At 44.2% G+C, this 14,529-nt stretch overlaps 2 protein-coding genes across 5 annotated transcripts; both read right to left on the bottom strand.

The window, feature by feature from the left end:
- Positions 1–141: 141 nt before the first annotated feature.
- Positions 142–9,229, bottom strand: mgarpb (mitochondria localized glutamic acid rich protein b). 4 transcript variants are annotated; one of them, XM_040186456.2, is made up of 7 exons: positions 8,921–9,111; positions 6,959–7,056; positions 6,431–6,503; positions 5,040–5,417; positions 2,081–2,890; positions 1,226–1,288; positions 142–949 (listed from the first exon to the last, which is right to left on the bottom strand). In XM_040186456.2, exons 1-6 carry the CDS (start codon positions 8,991–8,993, stop codon positions 1,242–1,244), a joined length of 1,479 nt encoding a protein of 492 aa, XP_040042390.2. In that variant the 5' UTR covers positions 8,994–9,111; the 3' UTR covers positions 142–949; positions 1,226–1,241. The 4 variants fall into 4 exon arrangements, with proteins under 4 accessions (XP_040042390.2, XP_040042389.2, XP_040042392.2 ...); XM_040186455.2 differs by having other exon boundaries at positions 6,959–7,059; positions 8,921–9,110; XM_040186458.2 differs by lacking the exon at positions 1,226–1,288 and having other exon boundaries at positions 6,959–7,059; positions 8,921–9,229.
- Positions 9,230–10,776: 1,547 nt separating this feature from the next.
- On the bottom strand, positions 10,777–14,182 carry LOC120825156 (ras-related protein Rab-33B). Its single transcript, XM_040186601.2, has 3 exons — positions 13,346–14,182; positions 11,705–11,883; positions 10,777–11,417 (listed from the first exon to the last, which is right to left on the bottom strand). Exons 1-3 carry the CDS (start codon positions 13,562–13,564, stop codon positions 11,090–11,092), a joined length of 726 nt encoding a protein of 241 aa, XP_040042535.1. The 5' UTR covers positions 13,565–14,182; the 3' UTR covers positions 10,777–11,089.
- Between the last annotated feature and the right edge of the window lie 347 nt (positions 14,183–14,529).

Genomic DNA, 14,529 nt, shown 5'->3' with positions numbered 1-14,529 from the left:
ATTGGTATTCCAATTAATTGATGGTATTCCTAAAACATGAAAAGCTAATATCTATATCGATCCATCAAAAGGTCCACTGACATCCACTACAGCACAGTGCAAGACCATGTTTATTAAACATACCTTTATAAACAGCCGAACTTTGAATTGTTTGTCCATCACTTTATTGTCTATGTGAGCACACTTTCATGACAAGAAAGATATTGTATTTGACTAAATACAAAGAGGTATGTTAACTAGTTCATATGATACATAGTTCAATGATGACAATATATTATGATATATCTGCAACCCTCTTTGGATTGAATGTTCATGTTGACCCTGGACATTATGTTTCTATCCTTTGTTGTCGAAGGAAAATTAGTCTAGAATAAGAAGAAAATCATTCACATCACATTATATATACACACATTAATGATGCCAGTTGTAGTCTAGCTTTAAAAAGCAAATATCTAATATGTAACGTTTTCCTTTATGAAAGCAACACAATAAAGGTGAGATGGTCTTAAACCACTAAACATTCTCATGTCTGCACCTATTTAAACTATTTCCCCAAATACAATATCTGGTGCAGTCTTAGTTGCTAGTTATTGTTGAGCTGAATATTGACATCAGTCTGTCACAACATTACATAAAGAACAAAACCCTTCCAACACTTAGAAACAACTACAAAGAACCCTGTGTGCTCTCAACTTGTCATGCTACAGTGACATCTAGAGGACAAGAGACATTATGGGAATAGTTTCACAAAGGCTACTAAAGATCAGAAGAAACACAATAAACCCCCTTGAAAACATTTGAAAGGACACATTCACTAATTAGACCAGTAGCTGGTTCTCCCCGTGCCGCTTTCATCGGCCATCCGGGCCCCGTTGACGGATAAGCGAGTGTTGTAGAAGGCACACTGTCCATCACGACTGGGTCGTTGCCACCGCCAATGTCTGTGCCGCTGAAACAAACGAGCACAACACTGGTCTGCATGGCAGAAAGGCATTCAGGGAACGTGGCCAAGTCATTTTGCAATATGCTCAACCTAGAGTTTAAACAGGTAGAATGGACATGGGCAGCAGGATTTAAATGGAGTGCAGAGAAAAGTCTAGTGACAGTCTCTCTGAGTCACACTGGTCTCACCAACCGAACAGCTGATCCTGAATATGTCCATTCTACTGCCTCTAGCTTTACACAGACAGCTGTGCTCACAGCCGTGCAGCATTTGGCCGTTTACCTTCTTAACTGTACTATTACATCACTGAGCAGCTTTTTACTGTCCAGTTGGACACCTTTGGCTCTGTGGATACAGGCAGAAATACACGTGGTCAGAGCCAAATACAGGGAAGACTATATCATTTTAAAGCTAAAATTGAGGAGCCGCAAATTTAGCCACATGGTGTCTTTGTATTGTTAATCTGTGCTTGAATCACATATTTTAACATGTGATGCAAACTCAATCTTGAGGTTTCCAATAAATCGGGTGGTCTTCCTAAATCACAGCACAGTATTCGAGAGCTTTGCAATTGAAAAGCTTTGGTATACAGATGCTGGTCTTTAGTGCGGCCGTCATCACCAGCTACTCGGAAACCTTCATTACATTAAGTTTAAGATGCTTTTGTAGGTGATGGTGGTCGACCTCAAACGCAAGGATCCATATCTGCCTCTACGTCAATTAGTTTCTAACATCGGAAAAAAGTCAGTGGAACTGAGATAATGAATAAGGGCTCAGATCCGATTACAGAAGTAATTAGTGCAGCTATTTAGCAACTGAAATTGTCACCGTGCCCATGATTCACAATCTCACACTATTTTGTCAATTTGTTAAAAAAAATAATAGAAAATGTGCCCTTCCTTACCCTAAACTACTTACCTTCTTCAAATATGTAATATGGTATACGCTTCATCTGGTAGGCCAAAATATTTGTGGAATTTACTTACTTTACTTTGGGGCAGTGGAGAGGGTATGTTGTATATTACTGTGTCCTCACTTTACAATTAACCATAGAAAGAAATAATTCTAACCCTCATAAAGTATTATAGATTACACTCAGTAGGCATTTGACTTGCACGTCACTTCGTATGATCTTACTTTGTCCTTCAACCAGGGACTCTGCCTCCTTGACCTCCTCTGCAACATCCACATCTTCCTCACCGGACGGCTGCACTCCCAAAGCAGCAGGTGGCGCCACTTCGACGGCTATTGATGGAGCAAAGTGGCAAGAGTGGCAGCGCTTGGACTCCTGCCCTGGAGCTTCTGACGTAGCTCCTGGTCCAGCAGCTGAGAGCACCTCCAGGTCTGACCCGGAGGAGGCTGCTGCCAGCTGACTCGCATCTACGACTGCTGCAGCTTCACTGTGCGTTGCTGCCAAAGCTTCGGCTGCTACGTCATCCACCCATGTCTCCGCATCGGGCGGCGTGTCATCCAGAGGAGCAGCTTCAGCAGCAGTGGTGGCCTCCTCAGCAGGAGCAGCATCTTCAGGTGGGGTATCAGAAGAGGCAGCGGCTTCCTCCCGGACAGCTGCAGAGTCCGCAGTCTGGTCTTCAGACTGGACCTCCTCCTCCTTCTCCCCCTCCTCCTCCTCCACAGCCAGGACTGAAGTTGTAGCTTCCTCAGACAGAGACGCAGCCACCTCCTCCTCCAGCGCTGCCTCTACACTGGCAGCTGTCCCTTCTTCAACCAGCTGTTCAGCATCTGCAGGCTTCGACTCCTCGTTCACCATGGTCACCTCTTGAGCTTCTTTGGCTACCTCCTCTGTGGTCGCTTCCACAGCTTCTGGTTCGACCACCTTCAGTGGAAAGTCCAAACCTTCCACCAGACTGTTCTCAACAGAAGCTGCCGCTATCTCAATCGGAGGGCCAGCCAAGACTTTCACTGCTGTGAGCAGATCAGGCAAGGACTCTGAATGAGAGGAGGACAGGAAGTAGTGGCTGAGAGAGATTTTAGATAAATCTTAACATTGAAGTTAAATGAGCTTCATGTGCAGTAAAATGGCTTTTATTATCAATGTCTTAAACTTCTTTAGAAGCTATAGGTACAATACAAAACGTCACTGTATAAACGAATGCAGCATCCACGCACCGTATGGTTTGATGTTTATCTGGAAAAGACTCAAGGACATTAAGGGTGTCCATTTAAGTAGATTTGTATATATTAAAAAAAAGCACCCTTTTAAATAGTAATTAATAGTTCAATTATTTAACTAAAAACAGGAAATTGTTCCATTCTTAGAGTTTTACCGCTTTTTTCTAAATACATTTTTCTAAATTAAACTAGGAATACACACAATTTTAATGGGGAACATGAATTTATGGTCCAATTGGTTGAAATGTTAAAAAAAAAAAAATCTTACCCGTAGTGATTTTCTATTGTCTGGTCAATAGTCACCAAAAGTTCAGCGCATACTATACAGGAGACTAACTTCCCCGTTCATGCTCCCTGTGCTAGTTGACCTTTAGGAAAAGACACATGACGGCACTAAATGTCAGTATGGAAGCCTTAAGCACTTTTGATACTGATGAATCATAAATGTTTGCGTAAGTCAAATAATATAGTTTTGGCTGGCTACCAGCAATGAGCCCATCGGTCATGCTGATGAGCAGCTAGTACAACTAAAACCAAGCATTGTAATGTAGGATTAATGGCACGGACCACAAGGCTCAAAATCTCACACTAAAAGTTTCAGAAAGATTTATGGAAGGTGCATGCATAAGGCCAAATATCTCTTGATTCCTCAAGTTGTGGTGCAGAGCCGTCACATGCATCTGGTGGTTCCTCAGCGTTGCAACCAGCTCCTTACAGCGTGAAGCACATTTAACCTATATACATTTTTTTTTTTTTTTATGTAGTATACAATGTCTTCATGTAGGGGAACAAGGCTACAGATTTGATTGGGCGTGTCCATTTGCATGTAGGATTTATTCATTTAAAAAGCATTGAACATAGTTATTTTATCTCCAGCTTTGCAAGTGGATATTTGATTGGCGGATTGGCGGAAAGGAGCATAAACGTGGACAAGAAATTTAACATTTCCAAACAACAAAAAAAAGTGTTTCTACACATACAATATCATTTGCATATTATGTTCTACCATCAAAGCCACAGGCAGGTAAAGGAATCTAGATTTAAACGGTTTGTCAAATCAAACCAATTATTTTTACAACCTACACTTTTCAGATTTACGCAAACAGACGACCACATTCATAGAGTACAAATGCAATATTGAGTCACATCCAGTGATTTTTTTTATTCTTTGAAAACTGCATTATGATAGAATATAATGCCTATAGAGTTGAGTGAGATTAGAGAAAGCAGCAGTAAGATTTACACAATAAAGGTCTTCCACATGGCTGGTGAATTCCAATGTGGAGAAAAAAAAAAAACAAGTCAAGAACTGCAGACAGTAAGAGCCAACTGGTTTTTGGTCAAACAATTTTGTGTTCCATCTCTCGCTTCTTGCTGAAGCAAAGCAATGATTAATGGCATTGCTGGGCGTAAGCATTTGCTGAGCAGCAAACAAGTGCAAGTGCCAAACAACTTATCAAACTGGGCTAACGACATTCGTTCACCGCGCTGACATAAAAAGGCAAAGATAGAGGCGGTCACGTTTTTAAAAAGGCACAACGAACAAAAACGGTCAACTTACTTCCATCCCTTGTGTCACCAGCTCTTCAACTGTACAGCACCAGAATGGAATGTGGCTTTACACCATTTATAGAATTCCTATAGAAACTGAATTTGAACAGACTGCTTAATGCTAAATGTTGTGGATCTGGGTGTGAAGGTTGGGCCCAAAAAATGGACTGGAAAAACCCCCAGAAGTGAATCACCCACTTTCATCATTTCACTTTCATCAAAATAGGGTTTCAGGAGTCCTTTTTCTTGGGCCTACAGCACAACTAAGTGAGGCCTACTTCCTGGGAATCTATGGCACCATCACAGCTTCATGCAGCCACCACTGCAGCAGGTGCGGCCTCAGCCTCGGGGGCTGCAGAGCCGCTCTCTGCTTCAGCGGCGGGAGCAGGGGGGACTCCATCTACTACTGCCATACCAGCACTTTCTGCCAAGTGGGCTTCTGCTGCAGGGGCCTCTGCCGGCGTCTCCTCGGTGGCAGCAACCTCCACGGTGGCAGCAGACTCATCTTCCACGGCAGCTGGAGCGGCTTCTTCTGTCGGTGCCGGCTCTGCAACGACCACCTCGGCTGCAGCTTCTTCTTCAGACACCGCCTCGACGGCAGGTTCGGGAGCGGTCTCTGCTACTGGTTCTGCAGGGATGGACTCTGCAAGCACGTCGGGTTCAGCAGCAGCCTCGGCTACTGGTTCGGCAGGAGCAGGGCCAGACTCCTCAACAACCTCAGCCAGGACCTCGGGGGTCGGCGCTGCCTCCTCCAATGCGGCGGGTTCAGCTGCAGGAGCGGCAACTTCCGGTGCTGCAGATCAAGAAGTTGGAGAGCAGCGATAAATAAGTGCAGTCTGACTATGATGACTACTCTTATAAGCTTAATTTTTGTGTCTTACGGTTTAAAAAAAGTGAATCATAATTTTGGATAAGGGAAAGAAACTTTAATTGCCACATGTCATCCTCAGAACAGAAATATAACTTCAAACCTCAGTAAAGATGTTTGCTTCTAACTGCAAGCCATTACATTCAAGCAGTTCCTTACAACCGCCTGCTTTTACAGCAAATCTATAGTGACTTTCAGCAATAACAAATAAAGTCCCAGCTGAATAGAGGATAGCTCCATCTATAGTTTTAATATAAATCTTCGAGTAAGTATTTCGAAAAAGTATATCGAAAAAGTAGAGTTTTCTGTGTTACATAATGTGATCTCTGGTTGGTTTAAAAAGAAAAAAAGAAAAAAAAAGGAGCAGTTCACTCTCCAGCTCTGCACGCCTGACCAAAAACCCCTCCGGCCTGCATGCTCACAACTGAACCAGATGCAGACGCAGCTTATCCCATTACAGGCTAGTTAGCTGCTCTGGGCGCGCAGCCATGATCTCAACATCCCGGCTGAATAGACAAACGAGTCGCAGACAGAAATCGGAACAGACAGGCAAGATAAACCCATTGAGTGTGATCATTCCACCGTAGTCGATATTTGGGTGGTGCAGCCAGAACCGGCTAGGCAATGCAGCACGATTGTCTGATTTATTTTTGCCCGTCATTACGGAGAACAGCCCAGCTAATGTACTAATGTACGTTAAGTGCCAACAAAATGTTAACATACTAAACACAGCTGCTTAACAGCAGAAGGATTGTGTTGCCCTTGAGAGCATGCAGGGGTTAACAATTACTTCCATTCTTGTACAATTCCGTAAATGCTTCGTGCAAGCAAGAAGCAATTTGCTGTAGATGCAACTGCATGAATATTCTGTAGCCTAATTTGGAGTGTAACCACAGGAGTTGGCGCGTGCGTTTTGTGAGTGTGCGTCACTCGCTGACCCTTTTCTATGACGGCCATGGTGGCGAGTCGGTCCTCATGGCGCTCACCGTTGCCGCCGACCGTCTTGTAGGCCTGCGAAAAAGAGCAGATACACATTTACTACATTCCAGCACACAAATGATAACATTAATAAAGTGTCCACCTTCGTTGACATTTGGCTAACATTAAACAGCTGATATGCACTTGTGCGTCGCCAGGGGCCCGATAGCCAGTGTGTGGACTGTATGTAGAAAGCACAAAGAGCGGTTTTTAGATGCTCCATTTTGACGACTGCTACAATCAGCCTGTACAGCATAACTTTCATTTTGAGTAAATCTACCATGTTTCTGAGAATTACATGATTAGATTTTACGGTTTAAATTTACTGGGAAAAAAAGAATAGAATCAGAAAGAAATCCCAGCAGAAGGACCACATTTTGCAGCATCCAGAATGCAATTTAAAAGGCAGTTCAGCCTTTGCTACGCTTATCAGACTCTAAAAAGGTTGCCACCTGGTCACAATGCAGGTCAGACGAACAGATACTCACATAGACGACTGCGGCAGTGACGCCTCCGCCACACAGGACAATGTACGCCATGTTGGAGGAGCCACCAGGGATCCCGAAGGCCATGTGTCGCACTGGAGCTGCTGAGAGACACATGGGCAGAAGAACAACGTTGGGTTGGAAACTGGAACCTCAGAAATGAAGTTTACATGCAATGAATTTAAAAAAGCAAGAAAGTCCTGTAAACATTCAACCAGAAATTGATTATAAATCATTTGATTTCATGCTACAAAGTGAGCAATTGATTAAAATCACACTGACCAAGTACCATTTCATAATTTTATTCAGGAAATTCCCATCACAATTTATCCTGGTCACAGAGACTGTTGCATTCTGGTCGTGTCAACATCTCCATCCCTTAATCCGGTTACACGCAGGGCCTGTTGAGCCCTGCTAAGTTATGGCAGAGGAAATGGAAAGATTTAACAGCAGCCAAATTAAATTGTTTGCTTGCATCAAATCCCCAAAGCACAGAATCATTTCCAGATCTTAGATTAGCCCATTAGATAGTCACTCAACACGTGTCAGGAGTTGGAGGATCTGCCAAATGCTTGCGTTATCATTTGGTGGGCATTGTGACGGGCTGCAGCAGCCTTCGTCCCAAACGCCGCCACAGCCCACGATCCTTCTACGTGTCTCTAGCACACAAACCGGAAGATACAGCTTTAGCATGACCCTCGCCCGATTAGGTCAAAATATCACCGACATGCATGTTTTATCTCATTTGTTTTGGGCTTTTATTGATCGCCCCCCAAGCAGAAACTGATTAATGTTTTGTTTTCTTTAAGAGCTGGACATGATCCTGTTGTTGATCTGGAGCCACTGTAGCAGTGTGTCCTCAAGCATTGATCCTCTTAATACCATGACACAGCAACGCCATGCCGGCACAAGGCCAAGTACAGGTTATTTATACAGGTAATCGTTTAATCCCTGCAGTGAGGTTCAAGCCTGTAAAAAATGTCAGGCAACAACAGACAAAATGGCTGTCGCGATGACACACGTGTCATGTTGGGTACATGCTACCCTGCTGCCAGCCGACATGTCTCAGTACACAGGAAGGCCTGCAGGAGAACCAGGCGACGACGAGGGGTGCACACAAGCAATTATCCCGGAATAAAGAGGAAATCATAAGGGCCGAGGTTTTGTAGAAAGAAAAAAAGAGAAAAGAAAAAAGGTCTCGTCTGCTTCAGAGGTTCATACAGGAAATCAATGCAGCAGTTTGACCTCAGGCTGAATTCCACACGCTCAGATACCAGAGTCCAGGAAGATCAGGCAAAAGCCTCCTGAAAGGCCCTGATCAAAATCCACTTTACATGCAAATAGGAGTTAGAAACAAACTTAAGGAATAGTTTTTTCCAGGTTTAATGGGTGACTAGTTATCAGCATCAAGTTTTTGTTTTATACGAGCTTCTCGTTACGTGTCCCAGGACAACTTGTAACCATGACGCGAAGGAGAATCGCACGTAAATGAACTGAAGCGAATTCTGCAAAAGCTCGGAACTTGAATACTCCCATTTAAAATGTTTTGAAGCTTATAAAAAACTTTTATTTGAAAACGAGTTTTTTTATTGACGTTCGTGTGAGACAGTTAACGTGCAAGAACTGCGTGTTCCCAAAGCAGGACACACCTCCTAGTGCGGCTATGCGCAATGGAAACCTGTGAGAATAAAGCCTTTGACGCACAGATTCTGCATAAAAACCGAAACATTTAAAACAAATCGATGCTACCAAAAAATGTTTCTCTGAAAAAGAAAAAAAAAGTGCGTGTAACGGCGCTTAAAACCTGCGACACAAATCATTATTAAGCAATGAAGCAATTAGTCGGATGCATGTTTAATCCAGACGCACCGGGCTGCGAACTTTAAATCTAATTCGCTCAAATGTGATGGGAAATCGCGTGAATTCCACTCAGAAGTCACTAACTTTAACTTTTAGGCTGCTCACCATTCCTGGACGTTGGCCTGAACGCCCTCCGCGCCAGCGGCCCGACTCTCTGGAACGCCCGCCTGCAGAACATCGTAGCTCGGTTATCAGCAGCAGGTGAGTGCGTGCGTGTGTTTCCAGCAGCTTTTAAAGACGAAGAGCGGCTCGGCTGCTGTCCGATGCTGATTGCAGAGAGGACAACCCCTCCTGCGAGGGAGAGTAACGCGCCCCCTGCTGGCGACTTGGCGGAACAGGTTTAGAAGCGATGTGTGGAAACCTCGTCAATAGGACGTCAAGTTGGAGTTGCGCGCTGTTCCAGAGGTGTTGTGCGCCTGCGCCATGTGCATAAAACAATATGTGTTACTGTCTTTCACTAACATTAAATATGTTTACGCCCACCCACACTATGATACTGTTTGACACCGGATGCATAATATTTATTGACCCAACCAAGTCCTCACCTTGGTAACCTCTGTCCATCCAACCACCTGCTCCCTTGACTCCATCCCGTCTCACATTTTCCAGTCTATTGCTCCGTCCTGACCTTCTTCCTTTTCTCTTCCTTCTTATCAACACAGTCTATTGGCTGTTTCCATAACTCTCTGAAGGAGGCAAGAGTCAACCCTCTCCTGAAGAAACCCAGCACCCAGAAACAGGCCTGTCTCTTTCCTGCCCTCTTCCCAAAACTCTAGAGCGAGCCATCTTCAACCAGGTCTCCTCCTATCTCCACCACAACCGTCTTCTTGACCCTCACCGGTAAGGCTTCAAGGAAGACCAACTTGACAGAGACTGCCCTCCTTGCTGTTTCCTCTCTCTCTCTCCTCTGTTCTCATCCTACTCCACCTTTTCTGCTGCATTTGACACAGTCAACCACCAGGTCCTTGTTTCGTTCCTTCGGGAACTCCCAGGCTCTGCTCCCTCCCTTCTCTCACCCTACCTCGACATCCACACTTTACCGGGTAACTCAGAGACGATCTCCCCCCGCTGGAGTCCCCCCAGGTTCTGTCCTGGGTCCTCGCTTCTCTCTACCAAAACATTGATATTTGTGTACCGTGCGGCGAACACATCAGGTCCAGTCTACATGCAGAACACGGTCAAACCTTTACGTGCGCAGAGTACATGCTTTCCCAGAAAAATAAGTTCCCTTTTCATCACAGGGGTAAATGGGAAGTCAGTTATTTATGTCACAGCACCTTTCAGGTGTGGTTATCTTTAGTTTAACATGCAACGGTTGTACAGCTCCAGCCCAGTTGAGATACACTTGGACTTGGACTAGTTAAATTGACATCACCGTGTTAGGAGTTGGACTATTCCCAGATGTCCAAATATAAACTTGCTCCATCAACACGCAGTCCCGCACGTAGTAATTGAAGCTGTGCGAGCAATCTTTACTCTTTTTAACGTAGTTGTTCACAACAAACCATCAAAATAGAGAATTAAGATTGAGTTCTTTAGTTCACTTTTTCAGCTAAATTGAACGATATTTAAAGATTGTGCAGAGCCAATCAGACAAATGAAGAGAAGAAAAAAAAAGAGCGACTTCCGTCCCTTTTAAGTCTAAAGTTTTCTCATCAGTTGGCTGTTGAATGTTGCACCACTGTGACACACACACACACACACACACACACGTTGGCTCGCCCATTGAGCAGAAGAGGTTTCCCCTCATCATGTGATGACTTCTGAATCACCGATTGGACATGCAATCACAACGCATGTGATACACAATGGCCACACTGCTCACGCACAAGACTGGTGTCTGACCGCTGTGATGCTTCGTCGATCAGGACGCAGTCCCGTGGTGAGACCCTCAAGGGCCAGGATTATGTTAACACCTCGGTGCTAAAGTTAGCTGCATACACATCCTCTACCAAACAATGTTTACATTCACAGTCTTTTATTTGGCAGCAATTGTAAAGAAGAAAATCACAAACACACATAGAATTTCCAAGAAGAACATACTCATATTTAAGAGTATAAATATTAAAGCTCAGCGTAGGTGTAACAGCAACTGTATTTCAAATTTTAAAAAAAGATCTGCATTGTTGTCTATGGTCAAATAGTATCATTATGCACACAATGCTAATTATCTTGTTGACATAGACACGTACAGTCATACACACGATCATTAAGAAGAGCTAAAAAAAACGTCACATTGTTCCATCGGAAAGGGTCAGCGGTTCCCTGTGTCTCTCAGCAGCAGGTCCACACCGCTTTCTCCGTCCTCTTCTTGTTCAGGATTTTAAAGGAGCCGTACATCGAGTCGTTTGCTGCTCCAGGTATCTTCTGCTTCTTCAGTTTGGCACCAAGAGCAACAACAATGTCCTCCACCATATCCTGCCGATGCAGAAGCTCCGCATCGCCTCGTCGAGCGCTCGCGCATTTGTCTGGCGGGTTCTTGGCGGACGTTTCAAAACACACCATGCCGTGGGCTTTGGCGAAGCTCCTCGCCTGCTCCTGGCTCACCTGGCCGTCGGTTCTGCTGGGGTCACGGAGGTCACTTTTGTTACCCACCAGGAACCTGGGAGGAGATTGTGCAACACAAGGGGACAAATGAAGGCCGATGATACAAAGAGTTGCACAAAAAGAGAACCATGGTTTGTCAGATGTTGACTTAACCAGAGACGTTTGATACAATTTAAAAGGGGAAACTACTCTTTTCTGTTTTGGAGACGTACGCCAATGAGCAGATATCTAATAAGGAAAGGCATTATTTACCTTGTTTTTTAAAAACATTCATTTTTAACAATGTATTTCATACAAATTTACTTAGTGCATCCCAGCAGTCTCCTGCTGAAAGACCTTCACCTGGGGATTTCCTGGCCGAGGGAGTGCTGCCTGCACTCTTCTATCCAGGCGGTCAGGCTGCTGAAGCTGGCGGGGCAGGTGACGTCATACACGAAGAGCACGGCGTGCACGTTGCGATAGTAGTGCTGCACCATGGACTTACGGAAACGCTCCTGTCCTGCCGTGTCCCAAAGTTGGAGCTGGTGATGATGACGAGGTGGCAGAGACAGAAAAAAAAAAAAAAAAAAACGAGACAGAGGAAATAATGAAAGGGAAGCAAAGGAAAGGAAAATAAATCACGTGTTGAAATAGTCTGAATCATGCTGACACACACACATTAGGTGAAGCGTCATTGTGGGGGGAAACTAATTTAAAACACTGAATAAACAAGTTAACGTGAACATCAAAGCTCTCTTCTCTTAACATCTTATAAAATACTTAAAGGGCACTTGATGTTTTTGACAATGATAATTAAAAAGGACTTTGTACAACATGAGACGAAAACTCTTGAAACTCTTGAGATGGTGAATCATTCATCAGCACTTGTGAGACAGAGGACGTGTAAACAGTTAGAATTATCTTCTGAGGACTTGTGATCTGACTTCGAATGGCCCTGCGGGACTCGAGTATTGATTTTATTGACATGAAACTTTTTCTTTTAAAGTGAATATGATATCATGGAAGTCCTATAAAACTGCTCAAGTTACATTGCATAGCAAAAAAAAAAAAAAAAAAAGCACTATAAAAATTAAACCTACGGAGGCAATGTGAAAAACATGGCGCAAAGTGAACAATCCCCCCAGTTCCGACTGTGATCGAGGGGAAATGCTGCCTCCTATTGGTTTGGAGGATGTGGTCAGATTTTACATAATGCACCTTTAACTGCACCTTTATTTTGAACAGAATTCTATAAAGTTGTCTGCACTAGGAGCAGAGCTAAAGACCTTCTCCACCCTACAAACAAATCCACAGTCCCCTCTGACGAGCACTTCCTCTATGTGGTGGTTTCAAAACCCTGAGGAAACAGCACGAACCCACCAACACCCACAGATTTGAGATCATCGCATAAACTTGCGAGTCCCTCACATGTCCCGACAACGGGGTTTAAAACGAACACGTCAGAACTTGGAGGGCAAACATCTGATCTGAATTTGGACTTTAATTTAAAAAAAGAGAAGAAAAAAAGTTAAATACCAGAGTGAATCATGCAACGTGCAGAGACTCACAGGCAAGCGGGCCTGCTGGTTTGATTCCAACCAGGGAATTCAGCCTGCAGCAAATAACTCACAGGAGTAAGAGAGATCACTAAGGGACCATAAAAACGGGCAGTAACAACATAAGTCACCGGGAAAAAGCACGAACGAGTGCAAAATGGAGGAAAATGAGAAAACGAGTATGTCCCCGGAGGGCTCCGTTTTGTTTGTCCAGGTTGATTAAGCAACAGGAGGTGGCCCCATTGTGTAAATGACACGGGATTCACCCGAAAAAGAACCAACACGACGTGGAGGACTTGACTTAATCAAACCACGCGTCCGATCGCTACCGCCGTGCGTAAAGACAAAGAGTGAGTTTGGCACATTCCCTCACGCGTTAAGCCCGCTGAACGTGTCCGCACTTTCATTTATTTTGGTTCAATTGATGCGCACGCGATGCCACGCTCACCTTAATTTTCTCTCCGTGGATGTCCAGCTGTCTTTCGCGGAAGTCCACCCCGATGGTGGCCTCCGCTCGGCTGGGGAACTCTCCGGCGCACAGCCGGTGCGTGAGGCAGGTCTTCCCCACCGCCGAGTCTCCGATCACGAGCACCTTGAAGGTCCGACAGCGACTCATCAGGGAGGACACGCTGCCCACGGAGCTGGAAAACTCGAGAGATGACTCCATTGTTGGGCCCCGTCGCGCACGGCGAGTTCACGAGGAGACCAAAGCGCAGAGAAAGCGCGTCCAAGGAGATCTCCAAGAGAGAGAGACAGCGTCCAATAAAGACGCAGGGTTGAGTCCACAAAAAACGGGTTTATTTGTGTGTGTGTGTAACACGCACACGTCCTCCTGGAGAACTCCTCACAGCGCTGATCCGAGGAGGAGGAGGAGAGGACGTCCCTGACGCTGCTTTTGACAGCATGGTGATGATTGGTGTCTCAGGGCGGGGAGCTGGTCAAATGACGAGCTGCAGCTTTTTGGAAATGTTCTACCTTTTAATTTGTAAAAAAAACATCGGACTTTATTTATTGATGGACCTGTCTGCCATCATCAGAGAAAGGGATATAATAATGTAACATTACAATGCAGTGTTAGTCCACTTATGCATGAGAAATAAACTGGAATCTCATTCAATCACAAATAGTTTCATACACGTAGACTTGGAGATGTTTCTTTTAAAATAATGCCACACGTTACACGTTTAGCCTGCAAACAATTTAAGAAATTAAAATTGAAACTGTACTTTTTTATAGAAAAAGTTGTAATAGTTATATTAAACACACCAATAACACGACCACTAGTCTGTAAGGACTAGTGCGGATGCATATAACCACATATTATTTAATATTTTAGTTTATTGTCTCACCTTGTCTTTGCCCTCTGACCTTTAACAAATTGATTGTGAAAATGTGTCACATACGTAAGTGGTTACCTAACAAATCAAATGACTTTAATCAGTCATGTGGAAGCTCACTCATCCACTCAGGCGACGGCTACTGGTAAATTCCCTTTACAGTGATATTTACCTTAATTTATATATATTTTTCAATATTAAAAATAGTGGAAACGTAATTACAGAAATCTGTATTGTTTGACGCAAGCCAACTGCAGCTTGGATTTTATTCCTCTATATCTGATGACTCCATATC

Source organism: Gasterosteus aculeatus, chromosome 9 (genome assembly GCF_964276395.1).
Source record: "Gasterosteus aculeatus chromosome 9, fGasAcu3.hap1.1, whole genome shotgun sequence".
In the NCBI taxonomy this organism is placed as follows: Eukaryota; Metazoa; Chordata; class Actinopteri; order Perciformes; family Gasterosteidae; genus Gasterosteus; species Gasterosteus aculeatus.
This window is presented reverse-complemented; position numbering and strand designations above follow the sequence as displayed.

Coding starts and splice junctions, on each gene's coding strand:
- mgarpb (XM_040186455.2), bottom strand. CDS start 8,993: ATGTTCTGCAGGCGGGCGTTCCAGAGAGTCGGGCCGCTGGCGCGGAGG. Junction 6,504..6,958: donor TCACTGCCGCAGTCGTCTAT/GTGAGTATCTGT, acceptor TCTTTTTCGCAG/GCCTACAAGACGGTCGGCGG. Junction 5,418..6,430: donor CATGGCCGTCATAGAAAAGG/GTCAGCGAGTGA, acceptor CTTGATCTGCAG/CACCGGAAGTTGCCGCTCCT.
- LOC120825156 (XM_040186601.2), bottom strand. CDS start 13,564: ATGGAGTCATCTCTCGAGTTTTCCAGCTCCGTGGGCAGCGTGTCCTCC. Junction 11,884..13,345: donor TCCACGGAGAGAAAATTAAG/GTGAGCGTGGCA, acceptor CATCATCACCAG/CTCCAACTTTGGGACACGGC. Junction 11,418..11,704: donor CTCGGCCAGGAAATCCCCAG/GTGAAGGTCTTT, acceptor ATCTCCTCCCAG/GTTCCTGGTGGGTAACAAAA.